At 35.4% G+C, this 15,736-nt stretch overlaps 1 protein-coding gene and 1 pseudogene across 1 annotated transcript; both read left to right on the top strand.

Annotated features, from left to right (window-relative positions):
- Window positions 1-5,006: 5,006 nt before the first annotated feature.
- Window positions 5,007-11,759, top strand: LOC110731527 (transmembrane protein 87B-like). The gene is made up of 5 exons (XM_021911379.1): window positions 5,007-5,501; window positions 6,542-7,475; window positions 7,811-7,906; window positions 8,000-8,136; window positions 11,155-11,759. Exons 1-5 carry the CDS (start codon window positions 5,260-5,262, stop codon window positions 11,339-11,341), a joined length of 1,596 nt encoding a protein of 531 aa, XP_021767071.1. The 5' UTR covers window positions 5,007-5,259; the 3' UTR covers window positions 11,342-11,759.
- A 1,091-nt stretch (window positions 11,760-12,850) lies between these two features.
- Window positions 12,851-14,346, top strand: LOC110731536 (annotated as a pseudogene).
- The last annotated feature ends 1,390 nt before the right edge of the window (window positions 14,347-15,736 follow it).

Below are 15,736 nucleotides of genomic sequence, written 5' to 3' on the forward strand. Positions count from 1 at the left end.
GCTGTTGATTTTCGATTTGACGAGAATCGAGCTTGAAGAAGCTTCGTGCTGGGTTCGATTGTTGATGAAGTTGCTCAGTTAATGTTTGAAGAAGGTACAATTGCATCATTCTTGGTGGTTTGACGAAAAATCGTGATAAAGGGTTTTGGGTGTGGTGGTGGTTGTGGCGGTGGATACTCACAGTCACCTCCATTGTAGAAGGTTGAAGATTTAATGTTGGGGAATTTACAAAAATATCCCTGAATAGTTTGTGGAAATGACATTTATACCCTGATATAAACAAACTTTGTTAATATAGGATATTAACTTGTATTTTCTCGTATATATAATAGCTTATCTATCCAATTAATCAATAATTTATGGTGATAACTAAACCACCTATGAATGAGGTGTCCACCGTGCGAGTCGTGCGAGCTGGGTTAGGGTTAGGTGGGTCGCGGGTTGGGGTTTCATGACACACGGCACGACACACGTAGGGTAGGGTGGGCCGGGTCGTGGGTTGGGTCGGAGAAGTTGGACACACCAGGGTTAGGTTCGTGGGTTAGACGAGTCGTGGGTGGGTCGAGCTGGGTTTGTGGGTTAGACGGATCGTGGGTGGGTCGAGCTGGGTTTGTGGGTTAGACGGGTCATGGGTGGGTCGAGCTAGGTTCGTGGGTTAGACGGGTCAAGGTGGGTTAGTGAGTTAGGGTGGGTCGAAGGGTGGGTTAGTGGGTTAGGGTCGGGTGGGTTTGTGGGTTAGGTGGGTTAGGGTCGGGTGGGTTAGTGGGTTAGGGTCGGGTGGGTTTGTGGGTTAGGTGGGTTAGGGTCGGGTGGGTTTGTGGGTTAGGGTCGGGTGGGTTCGTGGGTTAGGGTCGGGTGGGTTGTGTGGTGTTTTAATTTTTACAAAATTAACAATTTGATGGCTTGCTCTTAATTAAGATGCCTACGTATCCTTATATTATAAAATAAGGAATCAAAGCCAGCGTAGTTCTTATATTGTACTTCTTTTGAAATTTGGGGGGGGGGGGCTTGGACCTATCTTTAGAAAACTAAAATTTAATTTTGCAATTAAATTGTAATTTTCGAAAAATAAGTTGCCTACGTATCCCGAAAGAATCAAAGCCCACGTAGTTCTTAGCGTACCTGATTTAGACTTTTCTAGCCACCCATGTTTGTTGCATCATCATCCCCGGAAGCTGCATCATCCGTTGACGACTCCAATATCATCACAGGATCATCTTCATCGTCTTCGTCTTCCTTTAAACCTTGAGTTCTTCTTTCAGCTTGATCCCAATCTTTCTTACAAACACAAATTTGAATGCTTTCCGGAGTTAAGCGAGATCTTTTTTCATCTAACACTCTTCTACCTGCACTAAAAGCAGACTCGGAAGCAACAGATGAAGCGGGAACTGCAAGTATATCTTTTGCAATTCTCGCCAATATAGGAAAACTTTTTTTATGTTCTTGCCACCATTTTATAATTTGAAAGTTGTTGTTGGTCTCATGTTGATATGACAAATAATCATTAATAGCAAGTGTTGAAGAAGATGATGATGAGAATGATGTAGATGCTTTGTGTTTTTTTTTCATAACTTTATCAAGAAAACCAATTCTAGAATCGGAAGTGCTAGTAGTAGTTGGTGTTGCCAAATCAAAACCATAAATAGATGCATAATGATCATAAAGGTCTCCCAAAACAGATTTGCATTTGTTAATATATTCACTAACATCATAATCGATACTTAAACTTGTATAATAAAATTCTAAAAGATTTTCCAAACCTTCAGCTTTGACACCGAGGTCAAGAATAGCAGCAATTCCATAAATGATTGGAAATTCACTAAAATAAGTATGCCACTTACGTTTCATGCTATCAAGAACGGGACGAAGTCCATCAATCTTCATATGCTCTTCGATGGTGTGAACAACTTTAACACACTCAATTATGACTAAATGAACGTTAGGCTCATAAATATAAGAGAAAATATGAGTTGCACTATCAAAAGCATTTAAAACATCACGAACAAAAGAAGCATTAGTCCAATGACTTTCGGTTATTAACTCAGTAGGATCAACACGAGTCTCATTGTAAAGTTGGGTCAAAATATCACGATACTTTATAGCATCACTCAACAACTTGAAAGTAGAATTCCAACGGGTAGGGGTATCAATAGACCATTGTCTTTTCTTAAGACCTCTCTCTTTACACATAGCTATGTACTTTCTTCTAACTGACTGAGTAATCCTAATCCATTTTATAACTGTTCTAATTGGGTTTAGCAATGGTTGCAACTCAGCGAGACCCTCTTGAACAGACAAATTCAAAATATGAGCACAACATCTAACATGCAAGAGACTACCACCCAACAACAAATTCAGCTCGGAGTCATTTTTCAAATAGTCAATACACTTTGTGTTTGCAGTTGCATTATCAAGAGACAAAGAAAAAACTTTATTATTCAAGTGAAATTCTTTTAAACAATCCAAAATACGAACTTTGATGTTAAAACCGGTATGCCTTTCTTCCATAGCTTGAAAACATAGTATACGTTTTTGAATAAACCAATCATCATCCACCCAATGAGCAGTAATGCAAAGAAAAGGTTCGCCAAAACTAGAAGTCCATGTATCACTTGTAAAACTAACACGACCATCAAAAGTACGAAATAATTCAATCAAACCACTCCTATACTTATAATAAGAAGTTTGTGTATAACGTCTTAGGGTATTTCGGGGGACACGAGTAAATGCAGGTTGTAATGCAACTTTATTAAAATGCTCAACGTTTGCATTTTCACCGTAACTAAAAGGGTATTCATTAGCAATAACTAAAGTACTCATTTCATCAATCATTCTATCTTTATTATAAATGAAAGGTGTACCTCCGCCGGGTTGGTTCATGTATCCACCCAATTGTGTTTGGACGCCACCCCCCGAAGGACGGGGGCCATTTTCGAACAAGTCGTGTTTATTTTGCAAATGTCGACTCAAGGTTCCGGTTCCATCTCCCGTTTTCCAATTATATGACTTGACATTTGCACCTAGCGCCTTGCAAACTAGGCATGTACACGTGAACCTCTTTGGTTGACCAGGTTGCCATCCCGGGGGTGTGACCTCAACTCGTTCAAAATGTTTCCACACCCAAGAAAAATGTGCTCGACCTCTACTTTCACCGCCACCACCTTTCATAAATCAAATTATTAAAATTAATTTTTAAATGCTATTCATGAAAATAAGCTTTTAAATTTTAAATATTTTAATTATACTTATTTAAACGCATTTTTCATGGTAATTAACTAATTGTAAATCATAGAAAATTGGAAACTAAACTAACTTTATAATCATTAATAATAGTTTTTTTAAATATTCATAACAATAAAAATTTAATTAGAAATTACCTTGAGATGAAGGTTGAGATGTTGGTTGCGATGGAGGTGGCATAGTTGAACTTGATGATTGGTGGGACTCGTGGGAGAAATGTTGTGGTGGAGACGTTTGAATATTTTGCCTATCTCTTAAACCATAATCTCCATATTCATTGACAAATTGGTTTAAATTTTCCGTATTAATTTCATACGAAAAATTTGCACCACCACTCCTTTGGCTACCACTTCGACCACCACTTTGACTCCTTCCCATTCCTCCTCTTGAGCTCATTTTTTTTTGTATGATTACTAATTATAATATGGAGAAGAACTTTTTTTTTTTAGAATCTTAAGAATACTAATAATAATATTAAGGAGATTTTTTTTAACAAAAATATAACTCTATATAACACTTGAGAATTTGAGAACAATAAGAATTTTTAAGTAAGAGAGAAAGAAAGCTTGAATTTGTGTGGAAATTTGAGTGAAATGGAATTGGTATTTATAGGAAAAATAGAATGGATGATCATACACTTAAAAAACTAGCCGTTAGATACAAAAAACTAGCCGTTAGATACAAAAAACTAGCCGTTTTTTTTTTAAAAATGGATGTTAGGCCGTGCGGGCCGTGCGGGTCGTGCGAATTGTGCGAATTGTGCGGGCTGTGCGGGCCGTGCGGGTTGTGCCGGCCGTGCGGGTTGTGCCGGCCGTGCGGGTTGTGCCGGCCGTGCGGGTTGTGCCGGCCGTGCGGGTTGGGTGGGTCATGCGTGCGGGTTGGGTGGGTCATGCGTGCGGGTTAGGTGGGTTGGCTCGTGCGGGTTGGGTGGGTCATTCGTGCGGGTGGGCCGTGCGGGCTGGGTTGTGCCAGGTGGGTCGGGTTAGGTGGGTTCACGGGCTAGGTGTGTCGAATTAAATGAGTCAAAACGGGTTGTGCGATTTGGGTCGAATCAAACGGGTTAAACTGAGCTGGGTTGAAATGGGTTGTGTCGAAAATTTTGGACCCACGACACAACCCGGATTAAATCCGAGCTGTGCCGGGCTGTGCCGGATTGAAACCGGGTCGGACCCACGTGACCCACCAGCCGTGCGAGTTAGGGTGGGCTGGGTCCAACCCGGCCCACTGGCCACCTCGGGCTATGATAAGAGGAATATTATTATCACAAAATGAAAACAAGCAATCGCGTTTGGTATTACCTTGGTTTTCTGTTTTATGGTTTTTTGTTTTTTAAAACCATATGATATATGTCATATAATGAATCAAAAATTAGTCAAACTTATTAAAATCATGATAATTTTGAAAATTGACAATAGAAAAGAGAAAACACCTTTTTCTTGTTTTTGGTTTTTTGTTTTTTAAAAAATAGAAAATTAAAAACAATGCCAAACAAACCCTTAAGATTGAGATTTTTTTTGTCAAAATTTACAACCTACCAAACCTAATAAAAGTTAAAAACACCTTTTTTTTTTATTTATATTTTTTAATTCCTAGCACTAAATTTAAAATTTTAATATGTAAAAATACTAGGTTAGAACCCGATGCACGATTTATATAAAATTTATTTTTATAATTTGTGAAAAAGGATAAACAAAATGCACCTTGTACAAAAATATTTGTAATTTTAAAATTTTAGATTTTCATCAAAATTATGATTTAATACATATTCAATATCGCCTAATACATATTTCAATGTGGGAGTCCATTTATTAGTTTTGTTTTAGGAATAGTTAATAGACATGACAATGCCAGTTTAAAAAAAAAAAAAAAAAAAAAAAGTTCCACGTCGTTGGTTGTCTGTCTTGGTTTCTGACCTCGTGTTTGGTACATTTCTTTGTCACCGTTCATCCCTTTCCCTTTCGCCTTTCCCCTTTTTTCTTCATCCTAAAATTAAAAAACACAGAATAATCAACAACAACAATGGAGGAGAGAGAATTTCCAGTTAAATTAAAAATAGGGTTTTTTTTAGGGCTTACATTCTTCTTCTTCAATTCAATCCAAAAAGTTGAAGCTTCAATTCACGATTACAGAAATGAAAAATTCATCCCTCAATCTAACGCCTTCTTCTTCCATGGCGGTAGCGAAGGTCTCTATGCTTCTAAGGTTTCCGATCACTCTTCTTCTTCTTCCGAAAAAAGTTCCAAAGGCAGGTCTTTTATTAGGTATATTTTCATCTTTATTTTTTTTTCATTTAATTTGTGTTTTTGTAAGTTGTTGATTATTTGATCATCGTATTCATGAATTTGAATTGTTTGTTTGATACTGTAATTCGTCAATTTTAGATTTAATTGTTTGATTTTCGAGATTTTAATTGGCGGTTGATGTTTTGTTGTTTAGTTGGTTTAAGTCTATGGCGGTGATTCCGTTTCATCCATCTATTTTGAGCTTGTGAAGGGTTGTTTGTATAGTAGAAGTTGCTAAAATTTCGAAAATTGAAAATCGGTGAGCTTTTAGCCTGAGATCACTTCTGCAATGAAGTTGCTAGCTTGTGGAATTCGTGTTAGGTTTGTTTATTTGAGTGAAGAGCCAAGAAGGTGTATCGCGTTGATGATTCAGTTATTTGTAATATAGGATTGGGTATTTGGATGGTTAAGGGGGAGGGAAACATAAAAGAATCTAGTTATGTTGGTTACGTTTTCGGTGTTGAGAGCTCAAAGGGCATTGATGTAGTCGGGATTTGATTAGTATAGTCCCTATTGCTTTTATACTAACCAAGTTAGTTGGCATCCACATGATCTTATTTTGGAGTAATGAGACTACAATCTATTACAGAATTGCTTAGTTTACACTGTCTCGGTCCCTATAAAAGAGTCGGTCACATTTGATCAGGGATTATGAATAAAGAAAATTGATTTTATATTCGTATTTCTCTGCCGTACTATGGTCCACAAGAAGTCTTTACTTGACATTCTTAGTCAAGCATCATATAAGGCATTTATGAAAAATTTTGAATTATTAATTGTAGATATGAGTTGCTCTGTATCGTATTAGGCGGCCTAGAATATAAATGATCCTGTTATTTAGTGACAGAAAGAGCTAAGTTTGTTACTTAGAAACTGTTGTTATGGAATTTATGCCTTGATGGATCCACTGAGCTTTTGCATTGTCTACATTTTTGGTAACGTTAGTTGTGACAGGCTTTTGTGCTCAATATTAGAATTACTGATACTTGGTTTGGTATTATGTGCTGTTGGCATTCCAGATTTGAATCTGTTACATTTACAAGGACAAAAGAGTCTGCAGAGAAGCAGAATGAATGGCAGCAATATACTGGTACGGTGGAAGCTATCATAGTTGAGGTGAAAGACCGTGAAAGGATTGGTGGAACATACCTCAAAACAGATGCAATATGTTGCAATCAAACCCTTGCGAGTGAGGGGCATTGCAAGATAGGTGAGGTAATAATGCAGCCTAATCCAGAAAAGCGTGAATGGCCTAAACGGATCAAGGTTTTCTTTGAAGGAAAGAACGACAAGGCCTTGATGCCTTTCCAGTCTGTTGACATTAACAGCACAGGAATGTATTATCTGTACTTTATGTATTGTGATCCGACACTAAAGGGTACGACAATAAGTGGAAGAACGGTATGGAAGAATCCGGATGGTTATTTGCCTGGAAAAATGACTCCTTTGATGAAATTTTATGGTTTCATGTCTTTAGCATACCTTTTGCTAGGACTGGCTTGGCTATTGCGGTTTGTTCAATTCTGGAAAGATATTATACAGCTGCACTATCACATTACAGCAGTGATTGCCCTTGGTATGCTTGAAATGGCATTATGGTATTTTGACTATTCCAATCTGAATGCAACAGGTGTTAGGCCAATGGGGGTCACTCTGTGGGCAGTAACCTTTACTGCAGTTAAAAAGACACTCTCCCGACTCCTCCTCCTGGTTGTTTCCATGGGATATGGTGTGGTCAAACCAACTTTAGGGGCTATCACATCGAAGGTTATGTTTTTTGGAGGTATATACTTTCTAGGTTATGAGGCGCTTGAACTATATGAACATTTGGGCAATATTAATGATTTCATTGGGAAAACCAAGTTAGTTCTGGTGTTGCCTGTCGTGTTTATGGACACGTGCTTCATTTTGTGGATATTCTCCTCCCTTTCAAACACTTTGGAGAAGCTGCAGGTAAATTTTCTACTTCTATAAATTCCTTTTTTTTTTGGGGTAAATTTAATTTCATCTTTAAATGCTCTCCTCTGTACAGAATTGATTTCTTTGAATTTAAAACTTCTAGAAAATGAACTTCTTAATAGGCACCCCCGTGTTTTTGTAGAGAGAGAGAGAGAGAGAGAGAGAGAGAGAGAGAGAGAGAGAGGAGGGGGGGGGGGCAGGGAGGCATTATGTGGATGTATATGCTGTCTCTGTTATCTTTTATCATGTATACTGATGCTTCTACTGTTGTGGATTAGGTAAGATTTTGCAATTCCATTATATTTATCTTTTTTAATTCTTGAATTCAGCTTCGTAGAAGCTTGGCTAAGTTAGAGCTCTACCGGAAATTTACAAATTCTCTTGCGATATTTGTAGTGCTCTCAATTTCTTGGATTGGTTATGAGGTACTTTATATTCACCTGTTCTTCTTTCCTGTCCTTACTCATAACAAAAATTATTGTCCTTTACCTTATTTTATATGATCTGCTTTTTTGCAGTTGTATTTTAATGCAACTGATCCTTTAGGCGAGCTTTGGCGGATTGCATGGATCATTCCTGCCTTTTGGGCTCTGCTTGCATACTCTCTTTTAGTTGTGATATGTATACTCTGGGCTCCTTCTCGCAACCCTACAAGGTATGTAGCACTTGTTATATGTAAGTCTGTTGATTTGTTCCCGATGTCTGTGGTACCTCTCTTGAGACTAGCTATGAATTTAAAGAGTATTGCTGTCTCTATTCTGCAATGCTTGCATGTGGGTGGGTGTTATATACTAAAAGGCAAATTTATTGTTGGGAAACAGATAGATATCTGTGTATTATGTTCAATTTCACGGCTTTCCCGAATTTTTATAGTGGTGGAAAATAATACGATAGAAACTAATCGAATCAAGTAAAAAGACTGCCTTTTCCTTTCTATTACTTCTTTGCATCACTGACATATAGGTAATACGCAGGCCTTTGCTAATTCTGTATAAAATGACAATATTGGATTCTATTGTCCCCCCCCCCTCTCCTCTTTCCTCTTGTTGATGTCTGGGTTTCACCTACAGCCCAATCACTTAGCGTTCCTTTAATAGGAGGTGACAAGCTGTCTGTATATTGTTATTGTAGTACAAAAATTTGTTTTCTGAATAGGTGTGCCAGTGAATCTTGGCTTTTCTGTTTTGATTTTTTATATTTATTTATTGTATTTTCTGGCTATGGTAAAATTGTGAATCCAGTTCATAGGCTTTTAAGATCTTGTTTCTCAAATATTAGCAAACCATGTTCATCAGATAAAGATTCACAAATCTAGAAGAATCTTCATAGTATCATGGCAAAATAATAAAATTGCTGAATCACAATTTTGAGCATAATTCTACCAATTCCACAAAAATTGGTATAAGGAATCTTTGAAGAAATGTGAGTAAATGGGTAAAACCTTTCCCTCCTCTGCACTCATCTTCATTACCATACCCTAGAAAAGTAAAACTTGGGGGAGGGGATGCTTCTACTTTCCTTAATTCTAAGTTACTAATGCTAGATCTGGGAAGCTTACCTCATCCTTCTACAGTAAAACTCTCCATCATCTTCAGCATTTTATAAGGAGTTTTACATTTTCCTAATTTTTCCTACATATGGATATAATAACCACATACGAAGTATTAACCATGGATATTTGGAAACTATGTCACTTTCCAAAATAGTTATGCTTATGCTTTAGCCTTTCTAAATACTAAACTATGTAATGGAGCCTGTGAGAAACTGATAATGTCATGAAGGGTCTTTTCATCCTTAAGACTTAGGAGTTGGAATTACGTGAAGAGTGAAGACTATTATTGTACGAAGAGTGTATCTTTTGTATTATTTTGGCTCTTTAAGTGGAAACAAAGATTATCTCTCTTAACTCTTTTATATTAAAAAAAAGAGAGTTCAAATGAAATGATGGGAATATGTCTTGTAGAGTTGGAGGCATATACAACATTGATTTCCGGTTTGCGTTTTTAAGTTGGATGACAGGAATAAAAAAATGAGTCAAGCCAGTTCTGGTCAGTGGTTCAGTAGTCAATTTGATTACTAGTATTATTTCTGCCGTCCAGCTTTGTATGGTCAACTATATTCCTATTCTTACTTTTTCAATCATTTTTTGCTTCATAATATGTGAAATAACATAAGTATTTGTGTTAGACAGATTGATCTTTTGCACTCCAACTCTTGGATATTGAATTCCTGTATTCCAAGATTATCATTAGCACTTTTGATAAGATGAGCTGTAAGAAATATTGGAATTGATTTTTGCAACCTGCAAGCTCAAATCATGCAGATGCTATTCATAATTACCCTTTTAATGGTTTTAGGTTCTACTGAAATAGATCTAGAATAAGGAATGGCACTGCAATTTCATATTATAATTTACAAGACAGACATTGGCAATTTATCTAGATAAGCTGCAACAAGTATCAAAACATTGATTAGCTAGCAGAGCTTGAGACATTCTTGTGCGCCTAGTATTAATTATGGGTTTAGCTTCTGAAGCAATTGCCTTTTTGTTGTATATAGGTGTCTATTTTATGCGTACTTTTTAGGTTTGTCTGAAAAAAAAAAATTTCATTTCCTGAAACAGAAATAGATTGTGCTTACATCATCAAACTTACCTTTTTGAAGTGGTATAGAGAGACTTTGAAGGAGATAGCCAAGTATAATAAGGGTATTTTAATTTTTTAGTGTGGATCCCAAATATTGCAACATAGGGGGAATATGCATCCCAATGCACATTTTCCAATCTTAAATATCTTTCTTTAATTATATAGGAGTAAAAATTTTAAAAATTAGATATTATTTTCAACATTTGCCAAAAATGGATGTTTCATGTTATTTGCAACAAATATTTTCTTTCTTTTTCAAGGTGTCATGTTTTTTGTCTCTCCTCATCACATGCATTTCTATCTTTCTTTCTCCATTTAACACTCACAAACAAATTTTGCCTAGGAGTTTGCGCAAACTCATTTGTTGTAAATAATAAGAAACCGAGGTAGCATATTACAATATGTAATTGAAGAGTTTGTGAATAGCGTCAAAAGTCCAATTGGTGCAATATTAGGGGAATGGAGGAAATTATAAAGGATGGTGGGTATGAAAGATAATAGTAACCCCTCAAATTTGCTTGGAAGCTATAGAAATTGAGGCTGATCCAACTTTTGACAAGCTTTCGCCACTTCTCACATAACTTGGTATGAGCCTAAGCCTGAGTATTTGATGGATTGATTTAAGTTGCTGCCTTTTCTGTTTCTATTTCTCGTTGATCCTGGAATCTTGTGCCTTCATCCAATGGTACTTTTGGTTTATGTAGAATCGTAGTAAGCTTCTATCAACTGAATTTCTACGTTTGTGTTTGTGCTTTTGTGCAATATGGAAATTTGATTTCGTAAATCCATGTCCGAAGCTGCAAATTTGAGTAATGTTTATTTATGATTCTGTGATGAGTCTCTGTTTGTTCTTTGTTCTTTTTCAGGGCTTTGTTAATTTATTATGCTTATTGCATTTTGGTTGCCTGTCGTATGCTATCTCTATATGTTATCACCCATTATGGTTCCTGTCTTAGGAAGGTGTCATGAGTCATGAGTCATGAATCATGCATCTAAATACCAAATCTAATTCTTTTTTTTGCTTTTAGGTATGCCTATTTGGAAGAGTCTGGTGATGACCTAGACGAAGAGGGTGTCTCACTGACAAGTAGTGGAGTCAAGGTTGCTGCTGATATGGCAAGCATGATCGAAAGGAAAGAGAGAAAAGTTTCAGGCTCCACTGATCACGTGTTTGTTGGGGTTAGGGAGGAACTAGAGGAGGATAAGCGAGAATAGATGGAGCAGCAGAAAGTTCTATAGCTGCACTATAATTTTGAATCATCCATACTGAAATGGGGAGATGCTCACTGATCCATGATTTTGTGTTTCTGTATATATGCGGAAGAACAGCTTAGCATAAGAATTAGGGGGGAACTGGGGAAGCTTTCTTGTAAAACCATGTCATTACTCATTACTGTAACTTAGCTATGACAAGAACAAGCTGACTTGTGTATTTGTTCCTCGAGCTTGGTGTTCAAGCATGCATGATTTTCTACTTTAATTAGAAAGTTGGAAAGCCTACCAACAATAGTGCTCTGCGAGAAACTATAATCTGCTCTTGAATGCATTGAGCCATTGAGGTTGGCTGTTATAACTTGATTGCACATTTGTATGTACATTATTAAAGCGAATACCATCTTTTAACTCTTGGCCCCTTTCTTGCTCTCTTAAGCTTTGTTTCCTTCTTGATCTTTGGCCATTGCTTCGGTGTTCCTTCCCAATCCAATGACAGTGTGCATGTGGATTGGAGTCTTCATCTATGATCATTGATGACCTCTGATGCTCTATTTTTCATTAGCAATTGGCAGTGTCCTTATATTTGTGAACTTTTCTCCCTAATCCATCAATCTCTTGGTACATATCATGTGAAAATTAGCTTCCTTTTTATTTTTCTTTGGGAAATACATGTGAAATATATAATTGGAGCATGAATAGTAGTGTGCTCTGCCAAACAAGTTAAAAAACTATTATCACTCATAACAGATACTCACGTTTCTTATTATCAAGTTTTTTTTTTTTTTTTTTTTTTTTGACAAACTTAGCTTAAATAGTAAATTGTCTGAAATACTACGTAATACAAGTACTTCGTATGATGTTTAAGAAAATTTGTATGAAAATCATAATGCTAAATTCATACTTCTTATCTATTAAAAATTTTGTACTTCATACCTATTAATAAAATATATATCAATGATTTTCAAAGAAATAACAATTTTCACAAAATTTATTCCTTTTTGATTCTGGCACTGAGAGAAGCAAAAAGAACAAATGATGTAAAACAATATTAATCCCATGTATTGAACACCAGATATTGCCAGATTTTTAACACTTTATTAACCAACTAGTTATCATTTACCTTTTTTCACAAGATATGTATGAAGATCATCATGCATGTTTCTATATTCTTAAAGTTTATACGGTGATCAAGAACCTAATCGGCTCAACTATCAATTTTGGCAAAGGTGGCAAAATGGCCTAATTTTGGCATGCTCAGCATTCCATATCCCATTTTATACCTATAATATTTTTTTTTGACACATATACATATATATCTATAATATTATCTTATCATATAAAAGCTTTAAATAAAAAAAAAATGTGAACAAATAATAGTGCTTCAGTTACTAATCTTTCTTAATTCATGTGGGCTCCACAATGTGTCATTTACCAATTGAGTTATTGGTTTCCAATTAAGAAAAGCTTCTAATTTGCTTTCATGACTAGGACTCAACTTTTTTCTTATTAGTAAGTCTCCTTACCAAACTTCAAAACCACTTATTTTTTCAGTGAAATTTCTTGATTAATTATCAGTCTTAATTTCTTCTAACAAGTTATAATTTCCCAATTCAAAGCTTCAAAAGATTTAATTTAATGGCAGTGACAAATTATTTGGATACAACATTAGTTCCTTTAAGTTTGTTTTTGAGTGTGGGATATCATGTTTTTCTTTGGCACAATTTCAAGCACAATCCTTCCCTTACCACCATTGGAATCAACACTCTCAAGAGGAGGGAATGGCTTCAAGGTATCAAACCGGTAATATTTCTTTCCCTCAATTAATTATAAAAGCTCTATAATATAGTTTTAATCATATATATATATATATATATATATATATATATATATATATGTATATATTGTCACTTAATTGTTACACCTTATTTTGATCTAATCAAAGTAAAATCCATATGTTTGGGGATATATCTAATATATGTAGTACTATCTTTATTACAAATTATTGAAATTTTTTACGTAATTTAGGCCCTTTGGGATGGCTGGTAAAAATTATTACCAAGTACCTTTCTTAAGGTAATAATGATTTTGTTAGATTTTCTTAACTTGCCTTTATGAAATTAAGTTAAATTGAAGGATGGAAATACACAAATATTATAAAGGTCATTTTGTAAGGTGACATATTTTTTAATTATGTTATGTGTGACGACATGATAACTAATTCAGGGTCGGCATAACAGTTATTTGTAGTTATTCAAGAGTTATCTAAGTTTGTAACAAATTCATATAAGTTGAAGGATTGATGATAATTGAGACTAGTAACATGTGTGGTAGTTTTAAAGCTAGCTAATGGTAACTTTAATTTTTTTGGATACAAAATGTCAATGTAACAGGGTGATGACAAGAAAGAGGTACTAGCAGTTCAAAGCCTAAGGAACACTCTAATGGAGTCTATACTAACAGCCACCATAACCAACCATGCTAATAACCACTGCACTAGCAGCATTAGCCAACAACGCGTACAAGGCCAGTGACCTTCTAGCCACGACTCAATTTTTCGGGTCCCAAACAGGCCGGATCGTTGTCCTCAAGTATGGTTCAGCATTGGTGTTCTTATTGACCAGTTTCCTGTGCAGCTCAATAGCCATCAGCTACTTGGTGGATGCTAACTTCTTGATCAACGCGTCAGGCGAGTTCTTGAGCCGTGGGCATACAAAGAGAGTGTTGGAAAGAGGGTTTCTGATGGGAGTTGTAGGGAGTAGAATGTTGTGCATTAGTTTGCCTTTGTTGTTGTGGTTGATTGGCCCTGTGTTTGTGCTCATTTCTTCCTTGGTCATGGTATGGATTTTGTATGGGCTAGATTATGCTACTAAATTGCATGGTTTGACTGTGAGTACGAAATCTATTGTTATTGATGAGTCTAAATGAATATGGAGTTTTCATATTTTCTTGGGTTACCAAGTACTATATAAAACACAATATTTATATCTACATCATCTATTTCTTCGTATATGCTATTTTGATGGCTTTTTGTTAGATTAAGCTCAACCTATATTCATAATAATTTTCTAAAAACAAAAAATATTCATAATAATGAAATGTTGTTTTGATTTCTTTATTGTTTAGTTTCTCTTTTAGCACTTGATGAATGCTAAATTCTTGATCAATGCATTTCTTTTGGAGGTAGTATGAAGTTGAAGGTTGTGAATTAGTTTTCAATCAATTCCCCAAATTTGCAAGAATACATGAATATCATGAATTTTCAATCAATCCCCAAATTATCAAAAATTCAATGTTTATTCAAGAATTAGGGTTCTAGTGATTCAAATTAAAACAACTAATTCAATTAATGTTTTAATAATAAGAATATATAAAGATTATTTCATGGAATCATAGTCTATTAAACCTATTACATAATGATTTATTTAATAATTCAATTATTCATCAATTGTTATTTCAAGAAAAGGGTTTATATAGATTTAGAGCTTTCTAATATAGTTATCAACGAATTTAATCCAAATTTACATGAAAAAACTAGGAATAAGTGGAGTAGATTAACACATAAATCATTCACATCAAATACTTAACAAGCAATCGTTAATTTAGGTTTGAATTCGTCAAAAACGAAAAATCCTTCGAAAAACCTATTTTTGGGCAAAATTTGACCTCTGGATAATCTTTTCTAAGTACATAGTAGGTAGAGAACTAGATATCAATTTAGAACATCATTTTCACTCAAAATTCACTACTCATACGTCTAAATCTGGGTTGTTCTTCCATTTTTCGGAAAAATGCCTAAAAATTTCTAATCACCATAGCAGAAACGCCCAAAATTTTTGAAACCCTCACGATTATACGAAAATTCTGAGCGTTTCTCACAAAACACTCCTAGAATTCGTATAACCGTTTGAGTTTCGAATTTTTTGGGTGTTTTCACTCTGGGTTTTCGAAAAAAATAGGCGTTTCTGGCTTTGTTCGAAAAAAATCACAACATTTTCTCCCGCGATGACCTTGCCTCTTGGTTGGTGGTGGTCGATGGTGGATTGTTAGAAGGAGAGAGATGAATATTCTCGAGTTGCATGGGTGAAAACCATAGAGTATATGAAAGGATAGATTCGTATATTCATTTTAAAACGCGGGCGTTACCCGGTATGTATAGTTGGGATTTACACCACTCAATTAAAGTATATGTCCAAAAAGATTCGATAAAATGAAAAACGAACAATAAGACAATCATTGCAAATTGGAAATTTACAAAAGATCGAAGAAAAAATCTTGTGTGGACCTGGTTCAAAATAATTTTATTGTGAACTTGAAGTCTATACACCATAACTAACGTAATGTTGAATATAGTGATCTTAATTTCAACATAGTGGCCCTAATTTTATTATGGTAACC

The sequence above is a fragment of the Chenopodium quinoa genome, unplaced genomic scaffold (genome assembly GCF_001683475.1).
Source record: "Chenopodium quinoa cultivar QQ74 unplaced genomic scaffold, ASM168347v1, whole genome shotgun sequence".
Taxonomy (NCBI): Eukaryota; Viridiplantae; Streptophyta; class Magnoliopsida; order Caryophyllales; family Amaranthaceae; genus Chenopodium; species Chenopodium quinoa.

Coding starts and splice junctions, on each gene's coding strand:
- LOC110731527 (XM_021911379.1), top strand. CDS start 5,260: ATGGAGGAGAGAGAATTTCCAGTTAAATTAAAAATAGGGTTTTTTTTA. Junction 7,476..7,810: donor ACACTTTGGAGAAGCTGCAG/GTAAATTTTCTA, acceptor TCTTGAATTCAG/CTTCGTAGAAGCTTGGCTAA. Junction 8,137..11,154: donor CCTTCTCGCAACCCTACAAG/GTATGTAGCACT, acceptor TTTTGCTTTTAG/GTATGCCTATTTGGAAGAGT.